Source organism: Lithobates pipiens, unplaced genomic scaffold (assembly GCF_037356315.1).
Source record: "Lithobates pipiens isolate NorthernLeopardFrog02 unplaced genomic scaffold, aLitPip1_a1.2 Scaffold_19, whole genome shotgun sequence".
Taxonomy (NCBI): Eukaryota; Metazoa; Chordata; class Amphibia; order Anura; family Ranidae; genus Lithobates; species Lithobates pipiens.
In genome coordinates this window covers 155,938,368-155,957,641 of record NW_027507764.1, presented here as the reverse complement: position 1 = coordinate 155,957,641, position 19,274 = coordinate 155,938,368, and the positions used below count along the sequence as shown (strand labels likewise).

Genomic DNA, 19,274 nt, shown 5'->3' with positions numbered 1-19,274 from the left:
GCTTTTCCCACAGGTTGGCACAGAAACTAAAGGTGGGTTAAAAACACAGGTTTACTAAAGTGAGGATTTCATCTTTAGGGTGGGTGCTGCATGTCTAGGGACTAAGTGCCGCCATACATATGGATGGGCTGAATTTCAATCCATATACAGGAGCTGTGGCTCTATGGAAATTGATCTACCGATGGCTTTGTACAGCCATCCTGTCAGATTTTCTCTGCTCAATAAAATTGCCACAGGCTAATAGCCAGTAATGCTGATCAGTAAGTCAGAAAAAGCCATTCGCCAGTAACATTTTCTTTTTTTCCAGCTCGAATACCTAAATAAGGCACTTCTGCTACAGAGGGGGCACAATGCCGCTCCAATCCAGCAAGGAGGGAGAACATTCTAACAGTTACAGGAATTATATCCAAAATGTCATTCAAATTGTCTATAAACAGATTTTGAAGTCTTATTAAACAAAAGTTGATAATATTCGAACTTTCTGCTAAGCAGGCTCATTATAAGGCTCTGTAAATCACTGTAAGCTGTTTAGAGAAGGCCTAATATTAGCCTTATATATGCATGTTGAAGAGATTAGGGAGGGTGCTAACAAGTACACAGGAGGCAGGGTAGTGTCACAATAACTACAGACTATGAAAAGTGTTGTCACCCTTGTATTCTAAGCAGACACAGCAGAGTAGATGTTGCTGCATTTTATCTTTTTGTTCAGTAATATGAAACACAGAATAGCAGAGATGTGAACACTTAGCCCCTGTACACGCAGTCGGAGATTTCCACAACCAAATCCGTCGGATTTTGCCCGTCGGATTTTGTCCAACGGATCTTGTCCGAAACTGTTGCATATACACGGTCAGACAAAGTTGGCAAAAAATCCGATCTTTCAGAACGTGATGACGTAATTTCGTTACGATGGAACTACATTCAGGCTAGTAGCCAATAGCTTTGATGTAGGAATTTGATCTGAGCGTGCGTGGCACTTGGTCCAATCAAAATGCTCTACACATGATCGGATTAGGTCCGTCCGGCCCAGTTGGTCGGGAAATATTTCCAACATGTTGTAAAATTGGGTCGGACGGAATCAGTCCGATGCATACCACACACAGTCGGATTATCCAAAGACACGGTCCGATAGGATACATTCCGACAGATTACCCGACCGTGTGTACAAGGGCTTACACATCTTCCTGTTAAACAACCAGTTACGTTTGCATTACACATCAATAACTAATCTGATTGAAACATCGCCTGAAATGACAGCTGGAGAAAAACCTTGTTCTGGTCAATTATTGAGCGATGATACAGGCGGTTCTCCTTTACCCCTTGGCACTGCCATTTGGCACCCCCTTAAGCGGTTCTTAATGTCAGGTGGTGGAGGTGATGTTCCCAATCCTGTGACCACTATGATTGGCTGTCACAAGCAGCAACATGCTCTGAAGCTCCCAATCAAACAATGACCCGGAGCTGTCTGCGACACCTCAGTAACTATGCTACGAGCAAGTTCTCAGCACAGAAGAGACTTAAACCCATGGGCACACATGTGAGGGGGCTTGGCATGAAAACGGAGTTCCACTTAAAAGTGGAACATCGGCTTTAAGGCCTCCTCCCCGGCTCCTGTTTGTGAAGGAGCTCTTGGGAAGGAGGGGGTGCAGCTACCAGATTTTGACACAGAGCGCAGTGCCGTTTGTGCATGCACAGTGGAGGACACAGCGCGGGGGAGTGCACCACTGGATTGTGGGATAGGCGAGTGAGTAAGTGGCCGTTTCCTAACAGTCAGCAGCTACACTTTTTGTAGCTGCTGACTTTTGATAAACAAAAATATGACTGGAACTCTGCTTTAGTGTGATTTCTAAAGGTTGTTAAAAAAAAAAAAAAAAAATAAAAAAAAGAGCACGTCATACTTACCAGTTCTGTGCAAGGGTTTTGCACAGAGCGGCCCTGGTCCTCCTTTCCTGGGGTCCTCCTCTTTATCGAGTGCCCCCAGGGAGAGATGCTTTCAATGGGCACACTCATGTGGGCATGTACCCAAGTCCTGTTGCTGCATCCATTGACACAAACAGCAGGACTTTGCCATGCCCCTCCCAGGCCAATGGCTCCCACTGCTATCAAAATATCCAATGAGAACCCGAGACAGCAACTGGAGCTGCTGGGCTCGTCCTCGATGCTAAAAAGGGTTCAGGTAAGAAAAGGGGGGCTCTGGGGGGCTGCTGCAGCACAGAAGGTTTTTCACCCTGATGCATAGAATGCATCAAGCTGAAAAAACATGAGACTTTGCAACTCCTTTAAAGGACCAGCCGCAGCTTATATAAAGTGCTGCTGGTGGGAACTGGATGGCTTCATAAATAAAGGGCCAACATGGACACAGCAGCAGTAGCGAAGATCCCCAAGCAGCTACCCTCAATCCAAATCTAAATTACTACAAGGATGTCTTTTATAAAACTACACACAACATTCACTCTGACTTCACTTGGTTGATGAAGATCGATCTGTTTACCAGCTTAGTACCTCAGAAAAGTGAAAAAGAACAAAGAACAGGAAGCCTTACCTTAGGGGGTTTGAATGGGTATTCAGGTGTGAATGTGATGTCCAGGAAGAAAACACCTCCTTCATACACAGAGCCAGGAGGACCCAAAATAGTAGATCGCCATTCATAAATATTGTCTCCCTTTGGACCAGCACTGTATGTGGGAAATAAACATCATATTTTAATATTCATCCATTAAAAGAATATTGTTAAACTACAGGAACTGCAAATATCTGAACTTAAATAGACTAATCAAACAGTGCATGGATTTCTGGACGGTACAGCCTTCAGAAAAAGAGACAAGGAGGATGATATAAAACTGAAAAGACAAAGTTAAATCGTTATATCTGCCTAGATGGCAGCATCATGAAAACATTACAAATGCTGAGCATAGAATCTATATAGCTGTGGTGGGCGTCTTCTCCAATTTTTCTTTCTTCTTAAAAATCACTTAAAGTTACAGCTGGAAAACTATATAAATATATTGTGCATGATGCCAAAAACTCATCCGAAATCTGAATGGACACAACAGTCACATCTACTGGGTGACACAAAGGTTTTTTTTTTTTTTTTTTTTTTTAATATGCTGGGTCAGTCCAGACACCATTTCCGTGAGCTATAATGCTAGAGACAGGTCTGCTTTACAGGATTTTTTTTTTAAATCAATTGTATTCTTATATTACTTTCTAAATAGAAGTTAAAGTGGCCATTACACTGAATATTTAGCTTTTGGAGAAGCTGTAGACATATACCCTCTGACAGTTTCTTGCATCTCTCGAGGCTTCATTTATATACCCTTCAGCCCCTTAAAACCGGCAAAAAAACAAAACAAAAAAAAACCCCCAAAAAAAACGCTCTTTGATGTAAACGATTTTTTTAATGGTCGACATACACTGAAAGCCTTTTCAAAAGGAATAAGCTGCATATAATGTCTACACTTATGTTAACGTGCACACACGCATTATGTGAACGAGTCCCCTACATACATAATCATGTTGTTCTATTTCAGAACAGCCAAACAATTTATCACAATAAAACTAAAGGGTGCGAGAGGTGAAAGAGATTTACACAAATAGGCTCACTGAATAATGTAAAAGTGACATTTTTCACCTCTTCCAAATGCCAACAATGTGCTACAATAAACTGCAGATCAACAAGTTCCTGCAGTCTTCACATCATTATCGTTGTTTGCACCAACTTATTGAAGAAACCTGTAAAAGTGGCAACCAAGACATGCCTGTGCAGTGATATGAGAGAAGGCAAGCGGGATAACATACGCACAAGCCCATTTGCTGGATGTTTTATGAAATAAGGAGACCATGAAATACGAGCTGTAAAAAAGAACTGCTCACTAGTCAATACAAAGCGTCACATCGTAAAACCTGCAAGGAGACAGATGGGAATTCCACGCTGACATTTAATAAGGTATTTATCCATTTCCACTCTTATGATTTTCCCTCGCACGTTTCAAAATACACGGAGCTTGCAGCAAACCTGAAACCTAAGACCGATGGCAAGGTCACAATTCAGACAAGGCCCCCGGTACGCGGCAGTCACTGAAGCGGACCATTTACATCACATGCATAGCTGTAATGTACTGCGATCAGAGCACCACTGACCAACGGCCGTGTAAATCTTACGCTCCTTAATCTGAACAAAACTGTTTTTTTCCTAACTGGCAAAAAAAAAAAAAAAAAGTTATATATATATATATATATATATATATATATATATATATATATATATATATATATATATATATAAAAACACAACAATTTGCACTCAGACGGTGACTTGTTAAAGGCAAGTTTCTCTATACAGAAATACAATTGGTTCCAAATTCATGCCCAGCTACACCACACTTCACTCATACAAATGGAAATATGGAAATATACTAGCTCATTATGAAATACTTACCTTAGAACGAGGTGCTGGTATCTCACCCGATCCACGCCGAGGGAGCCAACATTTTCCCCTCAGTGTGTCTTCCGGGTATAGCGTCTCCGGTGCTGTGAGTGTCTGGAGCCGCGATGTCGCCACTCCCGTGTGGGAGACTTCTTTCCAGCAAGGTCAGGCGTCTGCCGGACATTCAGCCGAGAATCCCCGGAGGGCATGCGCCGCTGAAGTCGGCGGCTTATTGCGAGGGGAATATCTCGAGATATTCGTTTTACCTACAGGCCTTATTATAGGCTTACCTGTAGGTAAAAGTTCAAAAAAAAGGACTATACTACCGCTTTAAGATCATCATGAGATGGCAGTTGAAAAAAAAAAAAAAAAAATGTATGTCGGTGGAACTCTGCTTTAAGAACGTTTTTGTGGTCTTCTCCACTTGCAAGAAGTGACCGGGACATTTCTGACAGGAGCAACAGTTTTTTTCTGCCAAAAATGTTCTTAGAGCTTAAAAAAGAAAAAACAAACGCAGTCACCACAAAAAAGGACTGGCAAGTTGCAATATATGATATTCCTGTTTTTGGGGTTTAGAAGTGCTTAAATTTGATCAGTGAGTGAGGGGGCCAATGTCATATGTATATCCTAGGGACACTCACTTCATATGCCATGTTTTTAGGGAGGGGGCAGGTTGTTATTCAGATAATTAACTTTTTTTTTAATTTGAAAACTATATCCAGCTGACTGAGGTCAGATCAACTAGGATACTCATTTCTAATGGCATTTTCGACCTAAAGCATATGTGAAGGCAAGGCTGCAAAACAAAAACACACAACCTTAAGCATTACAGCTCTGCAATACAAGCACATTAACCCTTTAAAGACCCCGCAAGTACAGAAAATACCTGGTAATCTGCCAGAAATGTACTCAAATGAAGCCTGTAGGCTGGCAACACACAACACGTTAGAAGTGTGAAGAGGACACAGGACTCGGAATTTTTGACATTTACGGGTTTCTTTGCACTTATCAAAGAGATCTACCAAAATGCTTTCAACAAAGAATTTACAGATCAAAAAGGGAATAAAATACACAAAGTTCATGTTTAGGGTTCACATACACTTCCATTCAGGCCTTTTAAACAAAGTCACAAGCACATCAAATGTGTGAAATGAAGTTTTCTGCAAAACCTGTTAGTCACGGGTAGTGCGTTCTGCTCCAAAATCATATCATTTTACTTCATCCTTTCACTGCTGCCATTTAAACAGTTTTAAAACTAAATCTTCATAACATTAACAGGTAATCCCTTTAAAAAAAAAAAAAAAAAATCTATTTTCAGATTAGACAGTTGGAAAAAAATAAAATAAACCCTTGACACAAAGATCATAAAAACATCCAAGTCTACCCAGAGACATGAAACCATGCACAACAAATCCATGAATAATCTTTCAGATGAACAATCTTAAAAAAAAAAAAAACAAAAAAAAAAAAAAACACATCAATCCCTAAACAAGCCAATCCGTCTAATCACTACAGAACCCTGTTGTAGTAGCTGGTCGCAGTACCTTTACGGTGTGCAGTTGGAACTTCCATGATTATCTGGTTACCAGTCACACAACAGATATATAAATGAGTTGGACACTATTTAATCCCATTCTCACTGCCAAAAGACTATTAACAGACATTAAAGTGATTGTACAGGCTTGTTTTTTTTTTTTTTTAAATAAAACACAAACATGTTATACTTACCTGCTCTGTGCAGTGAATTGCACAGAGCAGCTCGCACCCTCCTCTTCTCAGGTCCCCCGGTGGCACTCCAGGCTCCTCCTTCAGAGCAAGCACCCACCAGCTCGGGTGCTGTAGGGGCACCCGAGCTGGCGTGCTCCCAAGCCACTGCTCTGCGTGTCCATTTATACACAGAGCCACATCTCAGCCCCACCCCTCTCTCATTGGCACACTGGCTGTGAGTGGCAGCATCAGGAGCCAATGAGGAGCAAGTCCCCGGAGAGAGCCAAGGCAGCCGTGCACATTGCTAGACCCCGATGGGGCTCAGGTAAGTATTAGGGGGCTGCACACAGGTTTTTAAGCTTCATGCATAGAATGCATTAAAGTAAAAAATCTTGTGCCTTTACAACCACTTTAAAGTATATCTAAGGATGAGGATGAGCTCAGGTGTGTTCGCAAGCCGCACATGTAGAGCCCGCCAGGAAGTCGGCACTGCACAGCGCTAATCACAGGCCATGAGACATTTTCCCGATCTCTGCAGCCATGGATTGGGAAAATATCTCACTGCCTGTGATTAGCGCTGTGCAGTGCCGACTTCCTGGCGGGCTCTGAATGTGCGGCTTGCGAACACGCCTGAGCTCATCCTTATCCTTAAGAAGGAAAAATGTTATAAGTTGCAGCTTACCAGTGCTTAGACATGGTGGCCATGTTTGTTTTTTTGAGGCCATGCACAGAAAATACTTGCCAGAATTCAAGTCTCCCTGTAAGTTCATTTGTACTGTCCTGAAATCTCAAACAATCTTAATAGCCTTCCCAGCTCCCTTCTGTGAACTACAGAACACTGTTATGGCGACGACAAGTGGAGGTGCTCTGTAGTCAACACAATCCTGTCCCGGGGTGATAACGCTGCTGCATAGACATACTACAGCGAGTGATGGTCAGCACCATATAACAGTTAGGGTCCGTTCACACAGGGGCAACTTGGGATCCGACTTCAAGTCGCCCCAAGTCGCCTCAGGTCGGACAACATTTAAAAACCAATGTAAGTGAATGAGAGCTGTCTTAATGCACACTACTGAAGTCGCTCAGACTTCAAAAGAAGTTCCTGTACTACTTAAATCCGACTTGTAGGCGACCGGTACCCATTGATTTCAATGGAGGTCGCCTCCAAGTCGGATTTCTGTCTATACGGAGGCGACTTTGACAGAATTATTAGCTCTGAAGGGGGAACTCCACGCCAAATTTCTGAAAAAAAATTGGCGTGGGTTCCCCCTCCGAGAGCATACCAGGCCCTTAGGTCTGGTATGGATTCCAAGGGGAACCCCCTACGCCGAAAAAACGGCGTAGGGGTCCCCCCAGATCCACACCAGACCCTTATCCGAGCACGCTACCCGGCCGGCCAGGAAAGGGGGTGGGGACGAGCGGGCGGCCCCCCCCCTCCTGAGCCGTACCAGGCCGCGTGCCCTCAACATGGGGGGTGCCTTGGGGGAGGGGGGGCGTGCGGCCCCCCCACCCCAAAGCACCTTGTCCCCATGTCGATGAGGACAAGGGCCTCTTCCCGACAACCCTGGCCGTTGGTTGTCGGGGTCTGCGGGCGGGGGGCTTATCGGAATCCGGGAGCCCCCTTTAATAAGGGGGCCCCCGGATACCGGCCCCCCACCCTATGTGAATGAGTATGGGGTACAATGTACCCCTACCCATTCACCTGTGAAAAAAAGTACAAAAAAAACACAACACAGGGAAAAAATATTTTATTGCACAGCTATAATATAAATATTTTATTGCACGGGGTCTTCCGTCTTCGGGGGTCTTCTCGCCGGACTCCTCCGCTATCTTCTTGTAGCTCTTTTGCTAGCGGAGGAGTCCGGCTTTCTTCCTCGCCGCCGGCCTCTTCTCCCGACTTCGGGGGTCTTGTCCCCCTCTTCGGTTCTTCTGCCGGGCCACCGCGCCTTCTTATAGCTCTTTTACAGGCGGTGGCCCGGTCTTCTGTCGCCGCCGTCGCCTTCCGTTCTTCTCCTTCTTCTCCTGGAGATGTTGACTCAACGAGCTCTCTGGCCGCAATGCCAGGGACGCGCTGCGCTGCCACTTATATAGGGACAATGGGGCGGTGTCACATGGGTTGATGTCACATGGGTTGGTCACATGGGTTGATGTCACATGGTGATCCCCGCCCCCTTACCATGCGACATCAACCCATGTGACCAACCCATGTGACATCAACCCATGTGACACCGCCCCATTGTCCCTATATAAGTGGCAGCGCAGCGCGTCCCTGGCATTGCGGCCGGAGAGCTCGTCGAGTCAACATCTCCAGGAGAAGAAGAATGAGAAGAACGGAAGGCGGCGGCGACAGAAGACCGGGCCACCGCCTGTAAAAGAGCTATAAGAAGGCGCGGTGGCCCGGCAGAAGAACCGAAGAGGGGGACAAGACCCCCGAAGTCGGGAGAAGAGGCCGGCGGCGAGGAAGAAAGCCGGACTCCTCCGCTAGCAAAAGAGCTACAAGAAGATAGCGGAGGAGTCCGGCGAGAAGACCCCCGAAGACGGAAGACCCCCAGAGCTGTGCAATAAAATATTTTTTCCCTGTGTTGTGTTTTTTTTGTACTTTTTTTCACAGGTGAATGGGTAGGGGTACATTGTACCCCATACTCATTCACATAGGGTGGGGGGCCGGTATCCGGGGGCCCCCTTATTAAAGGGGGCTCCCGGATTCCGATAAGCCCCCCGCCCGCAGACCCCGACAACCAACAGCCAGGGATGTCGGGAAGAGGCCCTTGTCCTCATCGACATGGGGACAAGGTGCTTTGGGGTGGGGGGGCGCACGCCCCCCCCTCCCCCAAGGCACCCCCCATGTTGAGGGCACGCGGCCTGGTACAGCTCAGGAGGGGGGGGGGCCGCCCGCTCGTCCCCACCCCCTTTCCTGGCCGGCCGGGTAGCGTGCTCGGATAAGGGTCTGGTGTGGATCTGGGGGGACCCCTATGCCGTTTTTTTGGCGTAGGGGGTTCCCCTTGGAATCCATACCAGACCTAAGGGCCTGGTATGCTCTCGGAGGGGGAACCCACGCCAAATTTTTTTTCAGAAATTTGGCGTGGAGTTCCCCCTTGAGCTCATTCTCTGCTTGGCCACGGCAAAAGTCGCCTGGCCTGGGGCGACTTGTAAGTCGTCCCAAGTCAGGTTGAAGTCATCACAAGTCGTGTTGAAGTCGTCCCATGTCGCGCTGTGATCTTAACTCAAGTCGTGTCCAAGTTGCCTCACTCAAGTCGCCTACAAGTCGTGTTGCCCCTGTGTGAACGGACCCTTACTGGAAGGTCAAAATAAACTGAAAACAAAGGACAAAGCGCTGCAAAAAGTAAATAAAATAGACACCACATCTAAGGACTGGTAAGCTGCAATATATTACATTTTTGTTCCCGTTTTTTTTTTTTTTTTAAAGTTTCGTAAAGGCATAAAAAAAAAAAAAAAAAAAAAAAAGAAGAGGATAAAACTCCATCGGGTTGTTTTTTGTTACCTCTGTCCTATTTGAGAGCTTACCCCCCTCACTTCCTGTCTTGTAGACAACAGGAAGTGAAAGGATTTCGCCCCAAAAAAGGGAGAGCAATTAACATCTTAGACTGCTTTCACACCAAGCCGCCCCAGCTTTACCATTGCGATTCGGCCACTAGCGGGGCGGTTTTCAATGGGCAGCAGTGGAGGAGCGGCGAGTTCACCACTGCTTCACCGCTCCAAAGAAGCTGCCGGCAGGACTTTTTGTGCCAGCACACCGCTCCATGGCAAAAGCCCTCAGGCTTTCACACTGGAGTGAAAGGAGACGCTTTTTTTTCAGGCGCCATTTGTAGCGATGTAGCACCGGAAAAATGCTGGCAGTGTGAAAGGGGTCATAGACATCAGAACATGTGTCTCAATTAGATGATTTACCTTGACCTCATTCTCTAGTGACAACACTAAGAACCCATACACACCATTAGATTTTTGTCTTCAGATTTACCAAAACCATATAATATGAGGTCAAACCTTAGGAGTTTCAATGTGTATGCAATCAGGCAGGCCCTTGTACTACATGGTTTTGGTAAATCTGAAAACAAAAATATGCAGGAAATCTAATAGTGTGTATGGGGTGCCTGTTCACAACACAAAAACGTTGTCCAAATTCCATTCTGGATGTGTTTCTGTATACACATTTTTAACACATTGATGCTTTCTTCTTTTTTGTTACTGTACTGGGGTCCAGTACGTTTGTGATCCTTTTTTCCGTGTCCCAGTACAGTTCTGTGCAGGAAAAAAAACAGCACATCTAATTTTTTCCTGCAACTGAAATGCACTGCACTGGTGGAACCCATATAACCTACTTCCCATGTGATTTTGTGGGCAGAAAAAAATAAAACAAAATCAGTGCACGTGGTGCGAACAGGCCTTAAAGCTGAATATAGCCGCTATTTTTTAATTTGGCCAAGTCCTTTGCTCTGATACTCCTCCCATATATTTGTAGGAGTTTCAGGGAAAAATAACTCACACAAAGAACTATACATTTTTAAATGCAACCTGGGTATGTAGCCTGCTAGGGGGAGTACTTTTTTTTTTTTATTATTCTTTTTATTGTAAGAATATAAAGTGAAATACAAAACAAAACCTATTGGACATACCCAGGCTTGGACATAAGCGCACGCACGCAAAAAAAACCAAGGCTTAAGGGAACTGGAATCAAGGTGGTACGCTCCCTGTATACAGATCCACATCTAAACTAGGGGGGAGTAGTTTGCTAGCCAGGCTCCGCAGCATGCACATCTACTGATAAATAACACTGCTGTATTTATTACTGTACAATCATATCTTTTGGTACCTGCACTTTTTACCATTTTTTTTTACTATTTTAAGCAGAGTTCCAACCTAAAAACCTTTTAGGGGGGGAAAAAAAATGCTTTTACTTACCAGAAACTCCTTGTTACTATGTAGTGGCTCCTAATCTGCCACTTCCTGGTCTGCGGAGCTTCTTGTCACTTCCTCCCTCGCCTCCTGGGAAATGCGAGTCATCATTTCTCGGGAGTCAGTGGAAGTACTGTGAGCAAAAATCGCTTTTTTTCCCGACAGGAAATGACACGATTTAAGGCGGCTGCCATAACAACGGGACAGGACCTTCCTCCATCTTATGGCAATTTTCTAAACAATCGGCCGGAGCATCGCGCATGTGTGATATCGAGACCCAGCATGCACCTCTCCATTGGTAATCCAGGAAGAGATTGCAATTGGGCTTCACATGCCCACAATCATCATGGCAATGGCCAGAAGAGGATTTTATCAATAGAAAGTATAAAAAAATATATAAAGATATAATTCAGGTCCCACTAGCAAACATATATATAAAATGTATTTGTGTAATTAAAGCATTATAACGGGATGCCTAAAAAATAAAATCTGTGGCTTGAACTCCACTTTAATTCATGATCGGATGAGGCTCCTGCAAAGCAGACTGGGAGAGGCAGGGCCAACAATGGCAGCCAGACAGGATCTCCTGCAACGCACGTTTAGAGCTGTGGTGTCATAGAGGGCTTTTTGTTTTACTGAATATCTCCCTATACCGATCTATTTTTTTGTAGATATTATGGAAAAGAAACACGCACAAGAAAATTATGTCACCTGATTAAGCCATTTTAGACCAATCTGGAGATTATTCTAACCACTCAAGTAAGGAAAATGTGTTTTAGTTCTCTATAGTAGCTTCTAGCCATTTTCTCCACTGCAGGTTTGAAAATAAAAGGAATTACCGTATGGGTTTATGTGGGAAAGAAGAACACCGTTCCTTTAGAGCTATTTTCATAATCAAAGCCTAATGTTTATAGGTTCAGAGTGACTTCCAATGTTTAATGTGGGTGTAGAATGACTGCATCCGTCACTATATGCATTCGTTACCTGTCTGCTTCTATAGCCCTCTACACAATCAATGTACAGCGTAGTTGCCAAACAGCATAGCATATTACATTTATCTCTAGGAATCCACGGTAAAGCTGTCCAACCATACCTATAATGTGCAAATACTGCAATTTATATTTTGAAGAAAAGAAGTACTAGAGATGTATGTGTCCATTATGGATTTGAAAACTTTCTTCCTGCTGTCAAATGCAGTTGTTAGGAATGTAACACTAAAACACAAATTTAATTCTGAAAGATTTAGTTCCAACCCTCTTAAATAAGAAGCGTTGCCACAACATAAAACATCCTTGTTGACTCCCCTAGGGGACCAAGAGCAAGTGGCACTTGGTCCTGTTCAGATCTGTGCTGTGGTTAGGAAATAAATGCATATTTGACCCGTTTGTGCTGGCTGTAGCTCCACCCTAGGCTGAAGCCCAATTTATGGTTGTTTCTATGGGGGAGTTACAACCAGCATTACAGCCACCACCCCCTTTCTCCGATGCTCTTCGCAAAATAGAATTGTAAAATGCAGAATTAGTATATACAGACTTCTATATTGTGGGACAATACCACAGGACTGCACCCCACAACTCCCCAGAGAGCCACCTTGAAGAAAGATGACACACAGGGATATACCACCTTCTTTGTAATCCCGGATCATAGGTTTCTGCTGCTCATATTTGCCGAGTGCAGCTGAAGATTGCATTTATGCACACAGCTCCCCGACAGGGAGACGGCCACTTTCAAGCAAATACAAAGACTATAGCAGCAGTGGCAGTTGGGTTTGCATCAGACAGTCAGACCACAGAGCTTTCTAGAGTTCAGCTGAGAGAGTGTTCCTTCAGCAATGCCTCCTATTCCAATACTTTATTACAGCGCCTGCTGCGAACCAGGCTGGCACTGTGGGAAGTGCCTGAATGTTTACAAGCAGCTGGCAGAAATGCTTAATTTACACAGTTATGTCACTGTACTCACAATTGCGGTGAACCTGCGATAGAACACACAGCCGGCAGATAGATAACACAGCCATGCCAGCAAATCCACAACAATTTTGACTGCTGGCATTGTAAATGGAGTGGACCATGCCCCCTTCTGTGCTGAATGACAACTCAGGTCTCCAGCATGCTTCTGCTACCAGAAACTAGCACTGTCATTCAGACCTAATTGAGTATTCGCCTTTATGCTAGCAGCAGGTCTGATCACACTGCTCAGAAACCACAGGACGGATCGAAAAGGACCAAGTACCTACTATGGGTTAAGTCTAATGAGGTGCATGCCACCTTGTGGACTTCTCTTTATATTTACATTTTACTGAGTGCATACCCATCGCTAGATTTATGGCACTCCGATGATAGATAATCCACTTCCAGCTCCTGCAGGTATAGAGTCATATGCAGCCCCTCTGCCAACTCCTCCCCTCCTACTGCCCAATCAGAGCGCATTGTATCGGGTGAACACATTCACAAAATACAAAAGACTTCCTTGAAGGGACAGCAGAGGGAAGGGGCTGACAGAGCAGCTGCTGTGTGAGAAAGCAGCATCTCTTCTGTCAGAACATGGAGTATATTGATAGTTTTATTCCCAGCACTCAGTAAAACTGTCAATTGTAAATAAAAGGGGCTGGTCCAGGAGTTAGAACACACCTCTTTGGATTTAACCCACAGTAATCTGGCACATTTTAAAAGAGGCGGAATTCCTGGAGTTCAGCCTTACAGCAGAACTATAGCCCAAACTTTTTTTTCCCCCCATTTTGGACAGAGTAAGACCTCTTTCACACGGACTGTCCGTTCAGGTCCGCCTGCCAGTTTTTTAGGTGGACCTGAACGGACACTCCACAGACCTCTATGGAGCGTTGGATGTCAGCTGACATCCGGCCGACTCCGATCCAAAAAAGCGTGATGAAGGAAAAACCTACTTTTCCATCTGTTTGCGGATCAGATGACGACGGACTCTACTGTCCATCCTTATCCGATCCCCCATAGGGGAGAGCAGCGCTCTAACAGGTCCATCCCTGCACAGTGTGCAGAGACAGACCTGTCATCTTCCTGCTCAGCGGGGATCGAAGGAGCAATCCCCCGCTGAGCAGAGTGGGCTCTGTACACGGACACGTCTGTGTGAAAGAGCCCTAAGGGAAGGTTAGAACACCTGAAAGGTTTATTTTTGGCATCTTTGTCTCATTCAAAAGATTTACCTTCACTTCATGTTCCATAGAAAAAACAGGAAGTGAGAGGAAATCCCTGCAAGTTAAGAGAATTTCTCTCTCGGGTTACCAGAAGTAGTGCCCCCATTGGAAGATTTCTCCTCTTACTTTTCTGGGGACAACCCAAAGTTTGAGATTTTGCTTTTACTTTCAACTGCAAAAACAGTGAGAGAGAGTGAATCTCCCGAATGTGGACAAAGATAGTAATAAACACTGACATGGGTTTTAATCCATATCCCCCTATCCAAAACTAAAAAAAAAAAAAAAAAAAAAAAAAGTTTTGCTTTTAGTTATACTTTAAGGCTTAAAGTGGTTGTAAACCTCAGACATGAAATATGTCCAAAGCATATGCCTCTCTAATGTATACTTTTCTCAATTCAGAGCACTATAAGTTATGCCTACTGTTCCCTTCCTCTGCTCTCAGCATGAGTCACTTCTGCTAGGTTTTCCTGACACCAAGAGGTAAAAAGGTGACAGGGGAGGGGGCTCCGGCACACACTGACAGTGATTGACAGGGCTTCAGTTGACACACTGAACACATCCGAAGTTTGTCCAGACCCAGAACAAAAATTTTATATATTGCAGCTTGTTGTGGCTGCATTTGTTTACATTTTTCTTGTTCAATAGGTATTTAAATGAAAATACTGTACGATTGTAAGCCAATAAGTGAAAGCAACCCTTTCAGGAAATCAAATATTGTATAGGTTTTCTGCACCCTGCAATGGTATTGCAAGCAGTCTCATCTTCCTCTTCAGGTTACCCAATAAAACACTGAACACTTCCCTTTTTCTATCCATTAACAAAAGGGGGATGTTTTTGTAGTCCTAAATTTCTATAGTGCCATTGCTGCTTCTCCAAAAATACAGTCCAGTGAGTGAGCGATGTTTCCCTAGGAGTGGTAAGGTAACTGGCAGGATCATCTGGTGTATATAAAAGGGATAAAAATCCCAAATAAGAACTGGTCCACACAAACTATGGCGCAGAAGCACACATTTTCCCCACACCACATGGAAACAACCTGCTGTGTTCAGATGTGAGTGGGTGCCGTTAAATCACAATGGCACCCCCACGCCTCTCGCAAATGCGGGTGTGTTTGTAGCCACCAAAAATGCATGGTACCATAGTGGCACAGTTTAAAAGTCACACCTGCAGACCATTAAAATTAATTGGCTGTCAAAAGCATGTTGCCTGGGAACACGCAAACACATCCTTTATGGTGTGAAGTAGCTGGAAGACTGGCATACTGCAATACATTTTTGTTCTTGGGCTTTGATGTGCTTTAAACATTGACCAGTTTTAAGACATGAAGAATAAAATTAGAGGCACGTATGACTCAACCTGCAAAACCTTCAATGTCCGCTCCAAAATCAGATTTAAATGCGATAACATTAGGCATGTTGATTAAGAGCTGTTAAATGACCTCCTTCCCAAATCACGGTGATGGCTTTCTAATTATATTTAGATCAGTCCTGGAGCAACAGAACATGGCGACTGCTCTTTCTAGCGTCCCCTTAGGTTTCATTAGAAATCACATTTCAGGGATATACATGGCTGTTAATTTGCTGTTGATCTTCACACAATTGCCTTTTGTTGCTTCAGTCTGGCACTCAATGTGACAATAACAATGATAGCAAATCCAGTAATGACACTACAGCAGGAGTCCCTAGAGCAAAGGCCAGAAACACAAGGCATTAAACTGCTGGTGGATGTATTCAAATGCCACTGGAATTCCTCACCTAACGTACCGATGTAATCCGAGCTATATTAAAATACGAGCAACAGAACGGGAAAAGTACTGCCAATTTATTGACTGGCATCCTGGGTTTCTTTTGGCCTCAATAAATGAAAAGTTCACAAGCAGGGCTGCATGTGACATGACACATTCCAGTAAATGCAAATGCCAGGAATAGACCCTATACACAATGATAAAGTATTATCACACATTGGTTGCTGTGAGGAATAAAAATTGTGTTTGTTTTTTTAGCAGAGACTCTAGGGAATAAAATGGCGGTCACTGCAACTTTTTTTGTCACACGGTATTTGCGCAGCAATTTTTTGAAATTTTTTTTTTTGCTTTTCCAAAAAACTGCGAACACTTTCATGAAAAAAAAACAAAAAAACAAACAAACAGTGAAGTTAGCCCAATGTGTTTGTATAATATGAAATGAAAATGAATAAATTGCGGCGCTATCAGCAAAATAAACTAAATACAAAATGTTCTAATCTCAGAAACATGTAAAGTGAAAAAAAATATATATATATATAACCACCTCACAAAGTGATAAATGTGCAATATAGGGCAATACAATATAGTAACTACTACAATATAAAATGTGCTTGCATAAAACAATCATGCAAAAATAAATAATCCAAAAAAATCGCTCAAATAGAATGTGCAAACAATGCAAAAAATAGTGCTCCTTAATTTCAGTTCATGCAATTGCTTCGTGAGCACAAATCCAAGTCCATGCACAAAAAAGTGACTTCAAAACGTGTGATAGTCCAGTGACTGACTTCAGTGCCAAACAGGTGCACCACCAGTTTCCCCCAGCCTCTCACCTCAATTGCTTGGTATACAGACACAATATGTAAGCCAAGGCTAATCCATCCACATCCGTCCAGCAGATAGTGTACACTTGTATATTCCTTTCCCAGGTTCTTCACATCTCATTCATTAGGATATGCGGTACATGAAGTATAGAATAGAAGGACAGGGGGACTCTCATGTGTAGTATTAAAGTATAGCAATTTTTAATATCAAAAATAGTAACTTACAATACAGCAGAAAACAGCGAGTGAATGTAGTAAAATCCGAACTTCCGGTCTCGGCCGCGACCGGAAGTAACGAGTGCAACACCACAGCTCCTTCCCTGAAGCGTTGCGTCACGACCACGTGACTTTGTTTCACAGAGATACGGATGGGGGAAAGCGTCTCTCTATCCAGTAATATGCTCTGCACTCCCTAGTCACAAACTGACACACAATACATGCTGAGCAAAGCACTCTTCCCAATGTCTTCCTGGAAAGCAATAACAAATAGACTTGGCAGCAAATACTGGGGATGCACATATACCCACATGAAGCTTGTTAAGTCTCATTTAGCATGTTCTAGAAGGATAATCGCCCCTTCATACTGCTGAGAAGTCTCTAGAGACTGACTCACTACAACAAATCCCTGACACAGCATTACAGACAACGTTCACAAATTGGGGGTTCAACAACGAGATGCCATTTTGCTAGTCAGAGACACAAATTGTAGGCTTTCTCTAACCTGATTTCAAAATCCTGTATGGCCAAAACAAAACTGAGCTGTGGCAGGTTCTTCAAAGGTTTCTTTGCTTGAAAAGTCCATTACACGATGGGTATAAAAAAGAATCCCCTTTAAAATAATTACATGTTATTTCTTTGCAGCCTGAAATGAAGACAGACACAGTTTTTGTTTTTTCCAGCTGTATACAACATCCAATTGAAAGATAGAACACCGATGTGTTATGTGGTCATTTTGATTAGCTCAGCACGAAAAGAGCTTTCCTGGAGCATTTTAGTCCTTGGTAGGGCAACTGAAGCAAACAACTATGGGTCACAAGGCACTGTTCAAAGATTCCTGGGATAAAGTTGTGGACAGGCACAAGTCAGGAGATGGATACAACAAAAATGGCAAAGGTTTTATCAATGCCTAGAAACACAGTGAATTCTGTTATTAAGTACTGGAAGATATTTGGTACAACAAAGACCCTCCCTGGATCAGGACGTCGCTCCAAACTGGATGATAGAGCCACGAGGAAACTGGCCAGAGAGGCTACCAAGAGGCCTACAGCAACTCTGAAGCAGTTGCAGGAATTTATGAGCGGTCATTGTGTGCATGTGACATCAATATCACAAATTCTCTACAAATGTGACTTGTATGGTAAGGTTGCAAAAAAAAAAAAAAAAAGCCACTCCTCAAGAAAGGCCACATGCCACCACGACTGAGCTTTGCTAAAACCCACCTTGAAGACTCTGAGGCCACATGGAAAAAGGGGTTATGGTCAGAAGAGACTTAACAGTAGTCAATGCAAGTTGTGTTGAAGTCACCCCAAAGTAGTGCAGGAACCTTTTTCTAAGTCGGATCGACTTAAGATGCACCAATTAGAATGGTTCCATTGCCATTTATGGGGCATGACTTGTCATGTGACTTTTAACGCTCAAGTCGCATGACAAGGCAAGTTAGAAGGTCAATGCAGAAGGTTTTTCATCTTAATGCATTCTATGCATTAAGATAAAAAATAAAAAACTTCTGTGTGCAGCAGCCCCCCTAATACTTACCTGAGCCCATCTCCATCCAGCAATGTTACACAAGAGCATTGGCTATCCGGGTCTCGCCCTCCTCATTGGCTCAGACAGCAGCAGGTGCCATTGTCCTTCCACTACTGTCAATCATAGTCACTGAGCCAATAAGGAGACAGAGAGAGGCGCTGAGAAGCAGATCCATGTCTGAATGGACACAGAGCTGCATCTTAGCGCATTGCCCCCATAGCAAGCTCCTTGCTGAGGGCACACTCAGCAGGAGGGAGGGGCCAAAGCGCTGGTAAGGGACCCAAGAAGAGGAGAACTGGGGCTGCTCTGTGCAAAACCACAACACAGAGTAGGCAAGTAGAACAGGTTATTTTTAAACAAAAAAAAGACAAGACTTTGGTAGGACTTTAATGCTCTGGATTGAGTACACAAGTAGAGGGATTTGCTTTGTTTATATTTCAAGTCTTAGGTTTACAACCACTTTAAAGTTTATAGAAGAACTGAGCGTGTTGCCACAGTAACCAGATTCTGAAACGTATCAAGTTTCAATCCAATTGCCTGCTAATGGCAAATGTTTTTATTTCATGAACTTAGTTAAACAAGGCCAAGTATTCCAAGGACAACTTCATTTGTGGAATCTTACCCAGCTGAGCAGCCACAGTCTCTTGAAACAACTAAAGGATATAGAAAAATCTGATTATAGGTGCTCAAAGCAGAAAGAGCTCAAACCTCTCTCAATGGAGGGCTAAAAGGATATTTCTAGGAACA

At 43.8% G+C, this 19,274-nt stretch overlaps 1 protein-coding gene across 2 annotated transcripts in view; it reads right to left on the bottom strand.

Moving 5' to 3' along the window:
• The window catches only part of UBE2E1 (ubiquitin conjugating enzyme E2 E1), a 59,925-nt gene that overhangs the window by 5,359 nt on the left and 35,292 nt on the right, over positions 1 to 19,274 (bottom strand). For both annotated transcript variants that reach the window (XM_077491415.1, XM_077491416.1), the window contains exon 3: positions 2,543 to 2,675. In XM_077491415.1, the coding sequence (XP_077347541.1) occupies positions 2,543 to 2,675 (133 nt within the window). The remainder of the gene's footprint in view (positions 1 to 2,542; positions 2,676 to 19,274) is intronic.